Raw genomic sequence first — 19,385 nt, forward strand, 5'->3', positions numbered from 1 at the left:
CTGCATGTCCTTCACTAGCCTGAGAGGGTTCTTGAACCGCAAATGCAGTGGTTGCATATGCGTGGCATCACATTTTAAACTCTAATGTTATGTTGACTCTAGTGATGGTTCCAGTGAAAATGCAATGCCTGGTATTACCTTATCAGATATTTTTCAAACCACTAAGGGTCTCCCACATGAGAAATTCTACATCTTATGTAGAATTCCACATCTTTCTACCACATTGGACAACAACAGAAAGAAGCATAGAATTACAAAACCAAAACAGCACAGAGTACACTACTTCCAGGAGGATGACTCCCAGTAGAAGTACCAGTTTGCAGGCTTTGCCTCAGCTGCTGCTGCTGACGTGGCTGTAAATTATAAGGCTGCCACTGCTCAGCTCTTCTGATTCTGTCAGGGGTCAGCAGTCACATGACAGGCCTTAAGGTGGCTATTTTAGATCAAATGTATGACTACAGAGCATGCACCCAGTCTTGAGCCTGTTCTGCTAAGTGCTTACTGTGCTTTGTTATATGATTCACTCAAATATCATATTAGAGACTACAGGGATAGCTAACACATAATGGCCTACCATGTAGGCCACTTCTCTGGAACTATTTGCATTCTACTGTTAGTTACTGTATGCCTCTCTTATTAAGTATCTAGCCCATGTTTAATGCTCTGTATATGTTCTTAGCCAATAGACAAACATTTTCCAGGAGCTTGCTTGATCGTATCGTTGAGAGCGGTCAGGGAAGAATTTTTACAGCTCACTTTTCTGGCCCCCGGGTGAAACTGTTTTTTTGCTTCCCTCTGGAATATGTGGGCGTGGGACCTATGCCCACCCTTCCATTGCTCTCTGTAAAGCACATTGTGTTGCATCTGTGTATAAAATGCGCTATATAAATAAAGTTTGATTTGATTTGATCTAGAACCACAGAATTAAACACATGTCGGGCTCCCACAACAATCAACCAACCAATTGTCTCTTCATATAGGTTTTGCTACCAACTCCAATCACCATTATTAAAAAAACAACCATATCATATGATTGTCTTCTTCCAGGCTTGTTTAGCTGCTCGTGGAGACTGGAAGGATGTGGGTGACCAACCTCATTGCTCTGTGCCTGCTGGCCCTGGCAGCCTCTGGCCAAGACAAGAAGCTGAGCAGCCATGCCGCCATGCTGGCTGACAACACCGCCAACCTGGCCTTCAGCCTCTACCACAACATGGCCAAGGAGAAAGGCACGGAAAACATCCTGATCTCCCCTGTGGTGCTGGCGTCCTCCCTGGGCATGGTGGTCCTCGGGGGCAAGTCATCCACCGCCTCCCAGGGGTCCTTAGTGCGGACGCCCTAAACGATGAGCACCTTCACTCTGGCCTCTCCGAGCTGCTGGCCGAGGTTAGCGATGCCAAAGTGCGTAACACCACATGGAAGATCAGCAACCGTCTCTATGGGCCCAGCTCCGTCACCTTTGCTGATGACTTCGTGAAGAGAAGCCAGAAGCACTACAACTTCGACCACTCCAAGATCAACTTCCAGGACAAGAACGCGGTGAAATCCATCAATGAGTGGGCGGCCAAGTTGACGGAAGGCAAGCTGCCGCAGATAACCAAGGATGTGCAGAATACCGATGGAGCCATGATCATCAATGCTATGTTCTTTAAGCATATGTAGACCTCTATATATTCACAATAATGTGTGCTGCTATGTTGTGATGACAGTCTAAGGGTTGGAAAGTTAAAACAAAAAAAAATCTGTTCTCTATCCACAGCTCACTGGGCTGAGACGTTCCATCACAACATGGTGGACAACCGTGGCTTTCTGGTGACACGTTCATTCACTGTCTCTGTTCCCATGATGCACCGCACAGGTAGGCCTACTTTATTTATTTAGGCTATTTTTAAACCCTTTCATCAAATATAGCCACCTTCTCATCTCATCATTTTGTTAATAATTTTTCTTCACAGGTTTCTATGACTTCCATGAGGACACCGCTAACAGAGTGTTTGTGCTGAGCATGCCCCTGGGCCAGAAGCAGTCCAGCATGGTGCTCATCATGCCCTACCATCTGGAGCCCCTGGACAGGCTGGAGAAGTTGCTGACCAAGCAGCAGGTGGACACCTGGATGAGCAGGATGGAGGAGAAGGCCGTGGCCATCTCCATGCCCAAAATCAGCCTTGAAGTCAGCCATAACCTACAGGTAGCCTAGATACCAGTGAGATTAGAGCTGTAGGTTTGATGAGTGGAGGATTTGACAGAGGGCATTACCAGTTAGAGATTAAATGGCATACATTGATGCTTTTTGCACTCATTAATGCAATTACCATTAATGTGTTAAACTCAATTATCAGTAGACTGATTGATTGTCTTGTATTTGAAGAGGTTTATATCTTTATCTTCCTCTTCTCTCCAGAAACATCTTGGTGAGCTTGGTCTGACCGAAGCTGTGGATAAGTCCAAGGCTGATCTGTCCAACATCTCTGGCAAGAAAGACCTCTACCTTTCAAATGTGTTCCATGCTTCTGCCCTGGAGTTGGACACCGAGGGAAACAGCTTTGACACAAGCATCTTTGGCACTGACAAGCTGAGGAATCCCAAGCTGTTTTACATTGACCATCCCTTCATCTTCCTGGTGAAGGACAACATGACCAACTCCATCCTCTACATCGGCAGACTTGTGCGGCCCAAAGGCGACAAGATGCGCGATGAACTTTAATACTGTTTAGCAGTGGCTAATGTGTGTGTGTGTGTGTCAAATTTTCAAACACGACGCAGGAAAGAGTGTATGTGTATTATAGTAAGACTTTTATTATCTTTATAATATTAGGGCTACTGAGAGAAGACAGATACTCCCAGGGAGCAGGTGAGTTTAAGTTGAAATGTACGTTTGTATTTTTTTAACTTGTCACTTTTTCAATAAAAATAAACTAAATATCTAACTTGGCATGTATTATGTTCTCTGATTATGATTACACATTTGAATATACATCGAAGTAATCTGCATGGTTTTAATATGTATACCTGCACTATACAGTACATGGTAAACAAAGCTGTCTCTAGGTTTGTATCTTTCCAGGCCAACAGTCTTAACTAGAGTGACAATGATAAGAATGAGGACAATAATAACAATCTTTCCTGTTGACGTGAGTGCAAACATTCCACATTAGACTGGAATGTGGTGATATGACAACGATGAATGACAACGATGAATGGGGAAATGTGAGAAACCTGGCAAATTCCAGAGGATTCAACTAGAGAGGTTCTCCTCATGCCCTTTAATGTTGTAGTTGGTGCAGTCCAGAGTGCTTTTGATACTGAGAAACAGTTCACTTCCTTTTAGGATCAAAGGGGTTACTAACCACGGCAGAGGAAATGAGGAGTGCAGGTTTCACATGGAGAGACAGGGCACAAGGATCAGCACATTCTCCCCTGCTACGCTTGTTCCCAATGAGAAGTGGAAACAACATTGAAACACAGAGCACATCTACATCTACAGGAACCATCTACTATTACAATCACCAGACTGATCAGTTCAGAGCTCAAAGAAATAATTGAAAAGGGGGTTAGTAGATTAATTATTGGCGCCATCTACTGGTGCAATAGAAAAAAATCATTCTGAAAAAATCGTAGAAAGTATAAAATACAAAAAGAAAAAGGACAGTATTAAAATCATCCAATGATTTATTTAATTCAATATAACATATGTACATAAGTCATTTTGTCTTTTATAAACATCCAAGACAAATAACCACAAAGACTGGATTTGAAAAAAAAACACATTCTGCACTTTAAAGTCACTGTCTAAGTTATTGTCAGTCTATGATGTATGAAATATAAAAGCATGGAATAATGTGTTGGATGTCCATGAAACAATATTATTTCCTTAATAATCCACATACTACATGCACTTTATCATTGCTCAAGTTATTTGGTTATCATCTATTGAGGGTTTGCACTGTTCTTGTTATCTATCTTATCTTATGAACCTATTATTCAAATGTAGGCCTACAAGAAGTACATTCAGTTACATCTCGAGCCTGACAAGAGATGGTGCTCTTGTCGATGAAGGCAGCAACAAATGGGGGATGACAATGTTGGGTCATGCTGCCCTTTCAGTAGATATGTCCATTAGGCACAGTAGGCGCTGACAGATCCTACATGTGATCCTGGCCTCAGTGTGAGCTGTGTCCTCACATACTCTGTAGTAACTTGAGGTTCTACAATGGATTGCATTCACACAGCGTACAGAAACAGTGAATCAATCTACAAAAAGCTGATGAATCATGCAAATAATTTATGTACACCAACATTACATGTAGAAACATATCTACCCTCATATTTTGAATAGGAATTCAATAATGTGTAATTCATCATGATGTAGTTCATCATCAATACAGTAGACCAATTAGATACATACTGTATGATAGCATCCATGCCCCCCGTGCTAACCTTACACAAAGCCCTTCGGCCATACATACAATTAAGCCATAACTATCACTCTGACATTCTCTCCAAAACCTTGTTCGAGTGAATCAACATTCCTTTTGCCAACATCTTATAACACATCAACAACAGAAAAATAATGTTCATGATGACGCAGGGCCACTTAGTGTCCAATGAAGGCCGAGAGGAGTTAGGGCATTCTTCATTAAGGAAATATGCACTTTCCCTGTCGCACCCTGGTAATACAACAACCTTCATTTCATTTGTACTCTCCCTTTTCGCTGTGCTGGTCACAAGTAGATTAGCCACACGGCAGGCAATCCTATTAAAGGAGTCCCATGTAATCCTCAGTGAGCGGGCTGGCCCATGCATGCCCTCTGCCTGCTTTACTTCCTTTTGTTGTCCCTCATCCTTCTGTCTCTTCATGGATGTCTCCTCCTCTTCCTTTTCATTTACTCCTCTCTTTTTTCTCTTTCATGTTCTTAGATTTTTAGGCTTGTCCATTTGCCTGTTGGCCTTTCGAAATATCGTCTTGATCTCATTCGTCACCATCTCTTGCCAGTTGTCCCTGAAAATGTACCACATTATAGTGAACAATGAAATACAAGAAGATTCAAACAAAAGGAAACCTTAAACAAGCATGCCACATAAAGGTATATAATCATAACAGCAAATTGAAATAGGCTCCCACCCAAAAAGAAAATGAATTAACAAAATGAATGTCTTTTTCGAGGTCAACCGATCTACTTGTGAAGGTACAGTATAAGGTGATAAGAGCAGGAGATTATGGAGACTAGGGGAGATCAAGAGCCTGATGATGGATAGTTTGGGGGATGGGGGACTCAGAAAGACCCACAGATTACTGAACATCAGCCACAGATCCACATAGAGAACACCACACAGAACCACAGAGAGAACACCACACAGAACACACCACAGAGAGAACACCACACAGAACACACCAGAGAGAACACCACACAGAACACACCACAGAGAGAACACCACACAGAACACACCAGAGAGAACACCACACAGAACACACCAGAGAGAGCACCACACAGAACACACCAGAGAGAACACCACACAGAACACACCAGAGAGAACACCACACAGAACCACAGAGAGAACACCACACAGAACCACAGAGAGAACACCACACAGAACACACCACACAGAACACACCAGAGAGAACACCACACAGAACACACCACAGAGAGAACACCACACAGAACACACCAGAGAGAACACCACACAGAACACACCAGAGAGAGCACCACACAGAACACACCAGAGAGAACACCACACAGAACACACCAGAGAGAACACCACACAGAACACACCAGAGAGAACACCACACAGAACACACCAGAGAGAACACCACACAGAACCACAGAGAGAACACCACACAGAACACACCACACAGAACACACCAGGGAGAACACCACACAGAACACACCAGAGAACACACCAGAGAGAACACCACACAGAACACACCAGAGAGAACACCACATAGAACACACCACACGATAGCTTCTCATCACAACACCATAAGGCATGCGGGTGCTACCTCCTTGATAACGAATCAGAGAATCAAGCTTTTTTCTCTGCTTTCTTTCTCTTGTATGCAGCTATATCCTCTGGGTTCAGTCCATGATGGTCTTCCCTATGGAGGGACATTACAGTACAACAGCCTGAATCACATACTGTACTGTGTATCACCCCCCCCCCCCTAAATTCAAGTCAAGTCTCAAACCTGTTTTGCCCAACGGGAGAGAAATGGTCAAAACACAGAAAGTTCACAACTTAAAATTCATGAAATAGTCAACGGGTGGGTTAAACTAAACATGGCCTAAATGTCACTCCATTCTTGGAAGGACTCTCTCCTACCCTGCTTTGATCTCAGGAGGCTTTGGCAAAGGCTTTGTGAAGTCAGCTTTCCCCACCAGCCAGTATGTCTCTTCAATGCCTTTACCCTGGGAAAAACACATTATTATTTGGATATTAGAATAATAAACATAACTTACAGTGAAGTAACATTAGATGATTCCCTAATGTGAGATCCTTCAGTTCACAACTGGCATTAGATGATCCTCATGTGAGGTGGGTACCTTCAGTTCATAACATTAGATTATGATCATGTGATAGGGTCAGGGTCAGGGTCAGGATTAGGGTACCTTCAGTTCAGTCTTGCCCCTGACGTCTATTTTGTAGCCGTGGTTGAGGGAGCGCAGGATCCGCACAGTGCTCATGTTCACATGGATTCTATAAGCTGGGGAGGGAGGAGACAACTGTTATAACAAAGATATAGAGAAGAGAGGAGAGGAGAGAAGAGGAGGGGAGAGGAGAGGAGAGCTGAGGAGAGCTGAGGAGAGGAGAGCAGAGGAGAGGAGAGCAGAGGAAAGGAGAGCAGAGGAGAGGAGAGAAGAGGATAGCAGAGGAGAGCAGAGCAGAGGAGAGCAGAGGAGAGCAGAGCAGAGGAGAGCTGAGGAGAGGAGAGCAGAGGAGAGGAGAGGAGAGGAGAGAAGAGCAGAGCAGAGGAGAGCAGAGGAGAGCTGAGGAGAGGAGAGCAGAGCAGAGGAGAGAAGAGGAGAGGATAGCAGAGGAGAGGAGAGCAGAGGAGAGCAGAACAGAAGAGAGGAGAGCAGAGGAGAGCTGAGGAGAGGAGAGCAGAGGTGAGAAGAGGAGAGCAGAGGAGAGGAGAGCAGAGGAGAGCTGAGGAGAGGAGTGGAGAGCAGAGAAGAGGATAGCAGAGGAGAGGAGAGCAGAGGAGAGGAGAGAAGAGGAGAGCAGAGGAGAGCTGAGGAGAGGAGAGCAGAGCAGAGGAGAGAAGAGGATAGCAGAGGAGAGGAGAGCAGAGGAGAGGAGAGCAGAACAGAAGAGAGGAGAGGAGAGGAGAGGAGAGGAGAGGAGAGGAGAGGAGAGGAGAGGAGAGGAGAGGAGAGGAGAGCTGAGGAGAGGAGAGCAGAGGAGAGGAGAGCAGAGGAGAGGAGAGCAGAGCAGAGCAGAGCAGAAGAGAGGAGAGGAGAGGAGAGGAGAGGAGAGGAGAGGAGAGGAGAGGAGAGGAGAGGAGAGGAGAGGAGAGAAGAGGAGAGCAGAGGAGAGCAGAGGAGAGCAGAGGAGAGCTGAGGAGAGGAGAGGAGAGCAGAGCAGAGCAGAGGAGAGGAGAGAAGAGGATAGCAGAGGAGAGGAGAGGAGAGGAGAGCAGAGGAGAGGAGAGCAGAACAGAAGAGAGGAGAGCAGAGGAGAGCTGAGGAGAGGAGAGGAGAGGAGAGGAGAGGAGAGGAGAGGAGAGGAGAGGAGAGGAGAGGAGAGGAGAGGAGAGGAGAGGAGAGGAGAGGAGAGGAGAGGAGAGCAGAGCAGAGGAGAGGAGAGGAGAGGAGAGGAGAGTACAGTACAATAGAAAATAAAACTAGAAAGTACATTTCCTGGAGAAAATGTGAGGTGGGCTAGCTGCTGCAGCTGTATGTAACAGCTACAGTACTGCTAGAACTACTACGGACCGGGCAATCTCCATGCCCCCACCGGCGAAGACCGTGCGTCTCTAGCCCACTCAGGGGCTGAGTTGTGGGGCCCGTGGCGAAGATAGTGGCGTGCTGGTTAGGCTCCGCCCCCTTGGGTCACAGCTAGTCGGGGACAGTACAGTGAACTCCGGGCAATTTCCATGCATCCACCACTGAAGACTGTGGGGCGAATTCACTAAAGTGGAATTGCGGCCGCTAATTGCACCATTACATTGCGCGTCAGTTGCTCCAGCTATGTGCTCCGTTGTAAAAACCTATTCACTAAAGACATTGCGCTAATAATATCCCAGCGCAAACATGCCCATTCGGTGTTTGCGGCTGAGTGCAATTTGCTGCTGATATAGGAAATGACTATAAATACTGCGCATACAGCGCATACAACTCGTATGCATATCATTGGACGATGGCAGACAGAAAAAGAAAGATACGATTTTCAGACAGCGAACTTGAAGGCCTCACGGACGAGGTTCAAAAACATGTCTCACAGCTTTCTGCAAAAAATATCACGACTGCAGCAAAAAATCATATTTGGGGTTTAATTTCCAGTGCCATTTGTGTGTGTAAACGCGGAAGACTGCAAACGGAGGTGGAATGATTTGAAAAGACGAACAAAGGAAAAATTGTCATTTTATGTTATGCAAGTTGCAGCACGATGATCTGGCATACTTTTGGGGGAGTGTATAACATTGCCCCACCGGTACGATCTAGGCATCTAAACGGCTTTTCAGGATTCCAAATGTGCACTCAATCACACCGCGCGTCCTGATGTGAGCCCAGTTGTACGCCGCCTCTCCAACGTTGGAAGGATTACGCACGGGAGTCATCATCCATGGCTGAAGATGATACCTGCCGTCACCTATGATACAAAAGCAAAATATTTTCAAGACCATTCAAATAAAAAATATATTGTCTAGGCTATGTTTTTATTTATTTATACCTATATCGGCCCCCAGCCGTTCAATGAACAGCTATAGGGAATGCGCAGTTTCGCGTATAGACTATTATACGCACAGTTTCGTGCTATGTAGGCTATTATAAATAAGTATTATTCATTGGGGGAGCTTGGACTCGCTGGGGACGGGTGGAGAGACGCATAGTCAACTGAGCCTCCCCAGACGCGACTTCATCCTCCAGTTGGCTGAAGAGCTGCGCGTTCTGGTGTCCAAACAGCTACCGCGGTGGTTCTAGTGTTAAATCAAAAAGTGACCTTCTTCTAAATATTCTCTCACGAACAACATGCCTGGCATTGCGATGCCGAATTCGCCTCTCAACAATCACTGCTGCCATGATCAGCGGAAAGGCTGGCCGCGACACACCCCTTGTGCTTAAATACCACCACGTCTCTGAAAACGCAATTAATTTCACTTTAACTGCGTGAGGCAATTTGCGCCGATCTTTGTGAATTGGGCGGGTTTTGCAATAATGTTCATTTGCATAGAAAGGGGAACATTCTCCGCCCATATTACCTAATTTAAATATCAGCTAATAACACCGGCGCAGAGAAACGCAATGACGAAGGCAACGCAGTTAACACCGTATTTCACCCTTTGCGAGGGCTTTGTGAATAGCAAACATTATTTTTGACTTATTTGCACAGGCTTTGCGTCAGGAAAAGCTGCGCAATCCTTTAGTGAATTTGCCCATGTGTGTCTCTAGCCCACTCAGGGGCTGAAAAGTGGGTTCTATGGCGTGAATAGTGGCGTGGTGGTGAGGCTCCGCCCCTTTTGGTCATTGCCAGTCAGGGACGGTGTACTCCTCGCCGGGCTACCCACCGGCCCCCACCAGTGAAGATCATGTGTCTCTATTCCACTTTGGCTGAGTTCTGTGCTACCACATTAGTTATAAAAGGGTGCCTGTACCTTTAAGAGAGAATGCACATGCACACAAATTCAAAAATAGCAACAGCTGCCAACACTCTAATCCCAACTGACACTCTGATCCTAGACATGGTCCGCTTCAGACAGCTCTATCGCGAAAACTATAAATGTTACAGCTTATATATTGATACCATAGGAATACTGAGAACTTGCAGAACATTTCTATCTATAATATGTCTGTATAGCTTGAACACTGTAGGCATGACGACAAGTTAGAAAAGGGGTAAAAATGCAAAATTAGCAGCTCAAAAGTTAGTGCGGCACCATATGTTTCAATGGGGAGCGCAGTTGCCGAACAAATCGTCATACTGTGAAAACTATAAGTCACACAGCTTAGATACTTACATTGTACGAATCAGCACAGTTGTGTGAACGTTTTGATGTATAATATGTGTGTGAGCTTTCAAAACTGTAGGAGTGCCAGCAGTTTACAAAATGTGTGAATATTTTCAAAGCAACAGCTGCCACCACTCTAAAAACATAATGATACTGAACATTCCACCAGCAGTTTCAATGGCACAAAAATTACTATTAAAAGTTAAATTATTAAATAACTATAAAAAATATCAAAAATCTGAATACATCCGGGAAACATCTAAAGACGATGAACATTTTAAAGTTTGAATGAAGTTTCTAGCACAAAGTATGAAGAAGAAGTTAAGGGCCAAAAAACTGAGGAGAAAAAGAATAAGAAAGAAAGAAAGAAATAGTGGGAATATCACAAGTTGGGCTAGCTTCTACAAGCTAGCCCACCTAATGAAGAAAGAAAGAAATAGTGTGAATATCACAAGTTGGGCTAGCTTTTACAAGCTAGCCAACCTAATAAGAAAGAAAGAAAGAAAGAAAGAAAGAAAGAAAGAAAGAAAGAAAGAAAGAAAGAAAGAAAGAAAGAAAGAAAGAAAGAAAGAAAGAAAGAAAGAAAGACAGAAAGAAAGAAAGAAATAGTGGGAATATCACAAGTTGGGCTAGCTTTTACAAGCTAGCCCACCTAATAAAGAAAGAAAGAAAGAAAGAAATAGTGGGAATATCACAAGTTAATAATTATTAATAATAATATTATTAATAATAAAATCTAGAAGTAGATAGAGTCCTCACGCAGTCCAGTCGATTCCATACGAGAGGCGGTGTTGACTGTGTCTCCAAAAAGGCAGTAGCGAGGCATGGTCAGTCCCACCACCCCAGCAACACATGACCCTGAGGGCACACACACGCACACACACACACACACACCCACACACACACACACACACACACACACACACACACACACACACACACACACGAACACACACACACAGCATAAAACATTGTTGCAACTATATGTCAACAGTAAAGCCACTGACTGGCTTTAAGAAACGATGAAACTTGTCATGCATCATTGTGCTGTCAGTCAGACAGGATTGATGGAACCTGATACACGCCACCTCAATGGCACCTCAGTGCCGCCTCACCTGAGTGGATCCCTATGCGTATCCTCACAGGTACATCGGGCATGTGGCGCATCTGGAAGGTGCCCACGGAGCTGAGGATATTCAGGGACATGTTGGCGATCTCAGCCGCGTGCTTGTTCCCGTTCCTCTTAGGGAGACCGGACGCCACCATGTAAGCGTCGCCAATCGTCTCCACCTATGAGTAGAAACACGGGATCTTACTATAGTACGCTTGGACTTGTAGCACATTTGGTGCTATTACTACTGTACATGTTGTTTGTTAGGGGACAACAGCAGAGGACCAATTGCCTAACATGTTATGAAAGCAAATCGGTCAGTCGTCCAAATTACATGATTACTGGACACTGAGAATGTCCCAACAGCCCTGTCCATACTGCGCTGAGGCGATTCATACCGGTCAGTTCCCTGGTAAGTAGCGAACTGACCTTGTAGACATCGTGGTTACACAGAACAGCATCGAACAGCGAGTAGAGATCATTGAGTAGGTCGACCACCTCGATGGGGTCGCTGAGAGATGAAATGGTTGTGAAGCCCACAATGTCGCTGAAGTAGATGGTGACCTGGTCAAAGTACTCTGGCTCCACTGTGGCTCCTGTCTTCAACGCCTCGGCAACAGAACTGTGACGCGAACGGCATGTTTAAGAGCATGTGACACAGGACACGGGTGTGTGTGTGCGTGCATGTGCGTCCATGTGTGTGTGTGTGTGTGCATGCGTGTGCATGTGTGTGTAATGATGTTTGACTCACGGAGGGAGCATCTCAGACAGCAGCTTCTCTGTCCTCTGCTTCTCCACCTCCAGCTCCTCGGTCCTCTCCCTGATCAGCTCCTCCAGGTTGGACGAGTACTGCTCCAGCATGCGCAGCATGGAGTCAATGATGTTGGTCTTCTTGCCCTTGTTGATGATCTTGAACTGTAGAATCAAACATTATCGGTACAGTGTCGTCAATATGGACTTCTGTGCTGTACGTGAACATCAATGGTACGAAGGCACTCTTAATTATTACACTACTACACTAAATCCCGGATGCCCTTCTTATTTAAAAAGGGTGGAAACGTTTCTAACGAGAAGTTCACCTCTACGGCCCCATTTACACTAATCACAGCCCTGAACCAAAACATACTGTATCCCATGTATTATATCACATCACCGACCCATTTTTATCAAAGTGGCTAACCCTATAGCCTATCACTGAGTAGATGGGTCATGTAGCTGACCTGGTCAAAGATCTCGTCAAAGGCCGGCCTGCGGTCGGGCTGCTCGCCCCAGCATTGCTTCATCAGCTGGATGCACTCCAGGGGGGCCTGGTCAGGTGCCACCGTGGGCCTGCACATGGGAGGCGGCTTCTTCACCTTCCTAATGATCTCTGATAGAGGGAGGGAGGGGAGGAGGGGAAGAGGCGGGTCACTGGTGGGTGGTTGGGGCCACTGCAGCTGTATGTTGTGTGGTTCATTTCTGTGTGCCCGCCCCCCATTCAACAAAAAAAGAGAAGTGATATTTTAATCTATTGGAGGTAGAGACTGTGGCATGACAGATGCTTTTACATTCAGGACAACTATGTATATCCGTGTGTGTGTTTTTGGGGGGGCAGACTTTCCCATAATACTCTATGTTGTACACCATCTCATCTAGACGAGACCTTCTGCCTAAATCTGTTGTAGTATTAAGAGGCACTGTGTGTGAAAACAAAGGAGATAGCATTTCCCTCTGATGCTTAAAGGTATTAGCACTGTAGGCTTACTGTTTTTAGTTTTGATTGTTGATATCCTTAATATAGTACAGTAACAAAACTGCCACTGTGAAGTTCTCTTGTTTGATTTAACTATTGTCCCCTACTCACAGTACCTACCCTCAGGAGACAATCCCAGCATGCAGTATGGGGATCCTCTAACCACCACCTCTTGGAGTATGATGGCAAAGCTGTAAACATCTCCTTTATAGGTCCCCTTTCTAGTGTTGTCCTGGTCCCGGAGGAACTCTGGAGCTGTCCAGAACAGATCTAGGAGACAAAGGATTAAACAGTACATTTCAATAAAACACCTGGGACTGTGACATTCTTCCAAGACATTGAAAATAAACATGTTTGTGTTCTCATACTGTCTGAAGTCACTGTGTATGGGTACATTATAAGGCAAATCAATGGTCTCCATCATTATGTTATCATTTTGGCTGGGACACCACCTTCAGGTGGCGGTATGGTTTTGGGGGCTTTCTGGGATTCCAACAGCTCGTTGAAGCCGTAGTCTGTGATCTTCAGGACAAAGCGCCCATCCACCACACAGTTACGAGACTTCAGTCTACCGTGAGGGAACTCTCGATGATGCAGGTACTTCATACCCTGGAGATCAAAGCATCAACACTGATTCATTACTGGTGTTGCTTAAGACAAGGTACAGCTAAGACTTTGATGCATACATTGAACACCTACTGTAAGTACTCATAGACAAGGATAGGAAAAAAAGACAATTCTTATCCAATGTTTTTCTAAAACATAAAGGAATAGTATAAACATCAAAGAGGAAAGGAAATAAAACAGCAAAAGAGAAATGTTTACTAAAACACATAACATGCATGTCAAATTTGACCGTAGCTTCGCCCAGCACCTTGATGAGGTCCAGCAACAGTGAGGACTTGAACATCCAGTCCAGCTTGACGTCGTCGTTCTTCAGGAGGTCCTGCAGACTGCCCCGTGAACAGTGCTCCGTCACCATGGCGAACACGTCACAGTCGACGAAGAAGCCCAGGAAGGGGTTAACGTTCTCGTTACGCAGGTCCTTCATCTGTCGTTTCACAACCAAGAAGACGGACCACAGCGCTCAGTGTCCCTCCATTCATCCTGGTATGTGTCCACAGAGGATCCTTGGCTTAGGGCCAGTCAAGCCTAGATTTGGTTGTGGGTTGATTTTGTACCAGCTCCTAAAAACGCTAATTGGATCAAATCCTAAAATGCTTAAGTACCTGGCTGGCATGGGCGTAGAATTTAGGGGGAACGTTGGGGACATGTCCCCACCAATATTCAGAGACTACTGAATTGTCCCCAGCAATAATTTGGTACACACATGCTTAACAGATGTCCTTCTCTATTACTCCCACCTCCCTAGCCCAATATCTCTGATAGTATTGGTTTGCTGTTTCTTGCTAACGCGTGAGAGGCTGGCTGTAGTATCTGGTTGAATTTGGTTGCGCGGCTACAAAGTTCTGTGCACATAAATACGGGAAAATCCTTGCATCTTGTATTGATTCAGTATTGAAAGTGCATTTTATTTTTCAATACGGGACAATCCCGTATTAATGGCAACGATTTGCCTACCATTGCAAACGCGGCAAGATTTGAGCCATGACAAGTCTCACTCACCCACTGAATTGCATAAAGTAAACAAACCAGACATGTAATGTCTAGGTAAGTTAGGTTTTTTGAACCCTATCAGTTGTTATCAATTTGTATGCAGCAAGTGCACACATGGGCCAAATATATGATTATCAGTTCTGGAATGAATCAGCCATCAGGATAATCAGATCTCATTGTAGCTCATATGTATGCTTTTTTATTTTATATAGTGCAAATAAATTTGACTCGGGCGCTACGGGTGCTCGTATTTAATGTCCCCACTAAAGCTCAAATCAAAAGTACGCCCCTGCTGGCTGTACAAGTGGGCTCTTGTTAATCATGATATGGTGTAACCTTACTGTTAAATAGAGGATAATAGGAAGAGCATAGTCACACAGTGGTCATGTTTTGATCATCTGTACCTTTGTGAAGATCTTGGTGGTGCTCTGCTTGACCTCCCTGAAATGCCCCTCTTCAAACTTTTTTAGCCACACCCAGTCCCCCTGAGAGGAATACGAACAAACACTTTTGTCTATATATATATATATATATATATATATATATATATATATATATATATATATATATATATATATATATACACATATATTTAGGTGGGTCTTTTAGACATTGGATTAAAATGTACGTATTTTTCTGCAAAGTTGTACCTACCTCATACACAGCCACGTTTGTGGTCTCGTGTGTTGCTGTTGTCAAGCTGTTCACTGAGTGGGACCTTGAACTCTTATTGTCTATCGCACTCTTCGATTCACTAAGATCCTCTAAAGTGATTTTCTGTGAGACATCAGATACATATTTAGTAATCCACATAAAGTATGAAGTCCAGCACTTTGGATCTTTCTTAGAACTGTCATTTTCAATGGGTCACATACAGCACATTCAGCCACCTACCTTCCTGCTAAGCTGTGGATTGATGAATGTGAGATCCTCCAAAGTCAGCAGGATCCTATTGGGCCCCTTGACCAACTGGATCTGTTCAAGCCTCCTCCTGCCAATCAAAAGGCATGTCAGAAAAGATCACAAACAATCATTATCCATGTTAAAAGTGTCTTGAGCTAACATATCTTATGAATAATAAGAGAGAGATATGCAGCATAGAGAGAGAGAGAGTTACCTTATAATCAGACTTAGTCCGAGGCCTCCAAGAACCAGAAGGGCAATGACTGTGAACACCACGATGACATAGGTGATCTCCACCCCTGTGAGCCGGGGAAGACATCAATAATGTGGTTTGGATGTCGAATGGTAGAAACAACACAAACGTAAAGAGTCACATGGCTCATTCAAGCTGGATTGTGGCAACTTCATTGTGAAGTCTCCGACAATGACCACTACATTAGATAGAGCTACTGAATGACCACTACATTAGATAGAGCTACTGAATGACCACTACATTAGATAGAGCTACTGAATGACCACTACATTAGATAGAGCTACTGAATGACCCCTACATTATATAGAGCTACTGAATGACCACTACATTAGATAGAGCTACTGAATGACCACTACATTAGATAGAGCTACTGAATGACCCCTACATTAGATAGAGCTACTGAATGACCACTACATTAGATAGAGCTACTGAATGACCATTAATACAAGACACCGGTGTGACCGGGAGAAGCTGAATTGTGACATTCAACAATATCAAATAGCTAAAGAAAAAAACAAAGGAACTAGTCGTGTCCTCTACCTCCTGAACAGATGGCATTGGGGTCGAACCAACAGCTGGGGTCTGCGGGGGGAAGGGACCCGCCTGGGAAGTGAATGGATCTGTCCCCAAACCGGACCCTCCCTGTGGCCAGATCCACCACATAGGAGCGATACAGCTGGCCGCTCCAACCATCTGAGTCCAGAATGACGTACTTGGTCTGGCCGTTTCCCTGGCTGTCTATTGTGATCTTCTGGTTGAAACCGGCAAAGGTCATGTTCCTGGCGAAGTAGGCTAGGTTGGCTCCCGAGAGCCACTTGCCAGACCACCTGGCGTTGTGGATGGCTTTGGCCAGCAGGTAAATACCGTTGTAAATGGTCCCAAAAAAGGGGTTGACCTGGAGTGGAAGGAGGCACATAGAAAGGTGTTACAGCAGTGGTGTGACATATGACATTTTGGTAACACTTTACCTCACATGTATAGTAATAACTATGTACATAGCAATACCAATGCCTGTAGCAACAACTTTGTAGTTAGGAGCTGATAAGTAATTACATGGTATTACTACTTGGAGTATATGTTATTACACAAGTGGAAGGGGCCACTCCAGGGGTAGGTGGATGTGGCAAACGAGCAGTTGAAGAGTGTGGTAACAAATAATATCAATATTAGCATCAGATACTATTATAGCATTAGCATGTAATCAATATTAGCATCGACTTACCCCTAGAGAGTCCCCCCCCCCATACTACTTGTGTAATAACCTTTACTGTTGAATTGTAATACCATGTATTTACATAGCATTCCAATAATGTTACTGCAGGTATTACTACAGTATGTAGTTGTAATACTATAGGGTAATGCTATGTAAGGTAAAGTGTCACCAAAGGTTGTCCTGTTGAACTGGTTGACAGATCTGTGGCTGCAAAACAACTACTTTTGGTGGATAGTAGGCAGGCATACATACCCAAATCCGAGAGTGACAACTGAAATAATATCACTCTTACAAAATGATGCAAAGGTATACTGTAATAACATCCTAATATCAATACAATATGGACACTCTCACCTGCTGAGGCTCGGCAGGTATGATGAGTTCCTGGGTGCTCTTGGCTGTGTTGAACGCCTCATTGAAGGACATCAGGTCCGACGCCACAGTTATGGTGAGGACGGCATCGTACGCCTGCTGGAACTTGGTGTTGTTTTGGAGGGAGGAGTAGGACGTGTTAGTGTAGGGGAGGCTGTAGAGCAGAGTGTCGTAGGGCAAAAATACATAACGACCCTTGGTCAGGCCCATGTCGTTGGCCTTCAACAGGAAGTTGGCCTGCTGCTCACCACCAATTAGAGCAGAATGCATGCACATGATGATGACTGGAACAGAGAGACAGAGAGGGGAACATTGGAAATACAGTATATGGTCTGTAGATATTCTGTATTAGCAGTAGGCCACCAATAGACAGTCCATGATGACAAGCTCATTAAGGCCTTCAAGGTGCATGGTGAAAAAGACTATTGTGATTACATATCTGAGTGAGTAGCCTAATTCATTGCATGGCTTCCACAGACATAATCGGGCTATTAGCGGATGTGCGTATAATTGAGATGAGAGCTGATGCAGATCTTGTCTGGAGAAGGCTTGGCTATCTCTATGCACCATGGTACTAAAATGTATAGATGACCCTATTTTATTATATTATTGGAAATTCTTTTTTCAATTATTCAAAAGAAACTTATCAAACTGCAATCTCACGAGTTGTCATCATACTTACCTTTGATGTTCCCTGCTGCCTGAATGCTCCGCAGTGTATTCTCAATCTCACTTTCATTTATTCCCACAGGAGCCACTATGCCAACAGGTAGTCCCCGGTTCCTGAAGGCACTGGCCACTTTACTGGCGGTGTCCATCCATATATCCTCATTTGACGAAATAATACCAATGTTGGCCCACCTGAAATGCTTCAACACGGTGAACAGTACGCGTGTGGGCGACGGCAAAGTCCTTGCGAAGGTCGGGTAGCCCTTGATCCGGTCCAACTCATAGTTGATACAAGCCCAAGAAAAGATTGCTTTATCCCAGTTTTTGCCCAAAAGCGATGCCGCATCACAGTAACCTGGATTTGTCGGCCCCGCGAACGCATCGACCATTTTTTCATAATAAACAAAGGTGGTTAAAGCTTTTGACGTTTCACATGGCTCTTGGAGGATCACGAAGTCGAATTTGCAGCCCAGATCCAAACTGAAGTCCTCGTTGATCCTGCTCACTGCGAGTCTGGCAGCAGCCGCAGGTAGGGCCTTGGAATATACCGGGTCGCAGTTCCAGGGCCCAAGGACCCCCACTTTAAATATCAAACACTGGACACAGCATGGAAATGTCAAAACTCCGAGTAGAACCCATAGTAGGACATTATAAAACGGCAGTGTCGCAAAGCTGTGTCTGTTTTTGTAGATGTGACTATAGGGATAGTTGGATAACTCCCATAGCGCACCTCCAAAATGTAGAGGAATATGTTGCATCGTCATTCCAGAATCTCCGTATTGGTGTATTGGGATGTTACACTATCGTCAACCATACCGAAGACATCTGCAAAGTAGGCCTAAAGTTATCACAACAATTCACAATAGGTAGCACCATTGCTTTTACAATTGAAAATGAAAAACCACTAATTAAATTATCTATATTATTACCTTATCTCAAACTTAGTAAAGTAGGCTACATTTACTTTTCACTTAGGCTACCATATCGTTTATTTTATTTTATTTACAAACGTCAAACTCAGTAAAGTAAATCACTTGTCACTTACCATCTTGGCCTGCTGGACAGCGGAAAGGTCCACAGAGGCAACGCCCTCCAATTCTTTTCCAGTAGTTCCCGTTCACCTAACCATTACTGCCACCTCTAACTTTGAGCTCTTCAAAAGTCATGGCTCGTGCTAAGAACAACAACTCATGTTTGTGGTGTCGGTAGGGCGAGGCAGAAGCTCCTGTCTGTCACGATGGGAGACAACTTCAGCACCCTGGAGAGCTACTTACATCCCGCTGCTCGCACCTCGCAAGGCGTTTACCAACTCACTCCGCACAGGCAGACGACACTGACTCTACATAGTTCTCA

At 44.6% G+C, this 19,385-nt stretch overlaps 2 protein-coding genes across 2 annotated transcripts; one reads left to right on the forward strand and one right to left on the reverse strand.

The window, feature by feature from the left end:
* Window positions 1–1,078: 1,078 nt before the first annotated feature.
* Window positions 1,079–2,701, forward strand: LOC311311480 (serpin H1-like; the record flags this gene model as incomplete). The annotated part of the gene is given in 5 exon segments (XM_084441206.1): window positions 1,079–1,313; window positions 1,316–1,651; window positions 1,757–1,855; window positions 1,953–2,185; window positions 2,399–2,701. Coding segments are annotated over 5 exon segments (1,206 nt in total).
* A 2,201-nt stretch (window positions 2,702–4,902) lies between these two features.
* Window positions 4,903–18,790, reverse strand: gucy2f (guanylate cyclase 2F, retinal; the record flags this gene model as incomplete). Its single annotated transcript, XM_084461815.1, has 18 exons — window positions 4,903–4,996; window positions 6,316–6,401; window positions 6,603–6,697; window positions 10,922–11,020; window positions 11,278–11,452; window positions 11,703–11,895; window positions 12,025–12,188; window positions 12,494–12,642; window positions 13,126–13,275; window positions 13,458–13,614; window positions 13,880–14,056; window positions 15,027–15,107; window positions 15,277–15,399; window positions 15,517–15,613; window positions 15,740–15,824; window positions 16,319–16,673; window positions 17,346–17,647; window positions 18,046–18,790. The coding sequence occupies 18 exons, from the start codon at window positions 18,788–18,790 to the stop codon at window positions 4,903–4,905; spliced, it is 3,327 nt and encodes a 1,108-aa protein (XP_084317941.1).
* Window positions 18,791–19,385: the final 595 nt, after the last annotated feature.

Source organism: Borostomias antarcticus, assembly GCF_949987555.1.
Source record: "Borostomias antarcticus genome assembly, chromosome: 1".
Taxonomy (NCBI): domain Eukaryota; kingdom Metazoa; phylum Chordata; class Actinopteri; order Stomiiformes; family Stomiidae; genus Borostomias; species Borostomias antarcticus.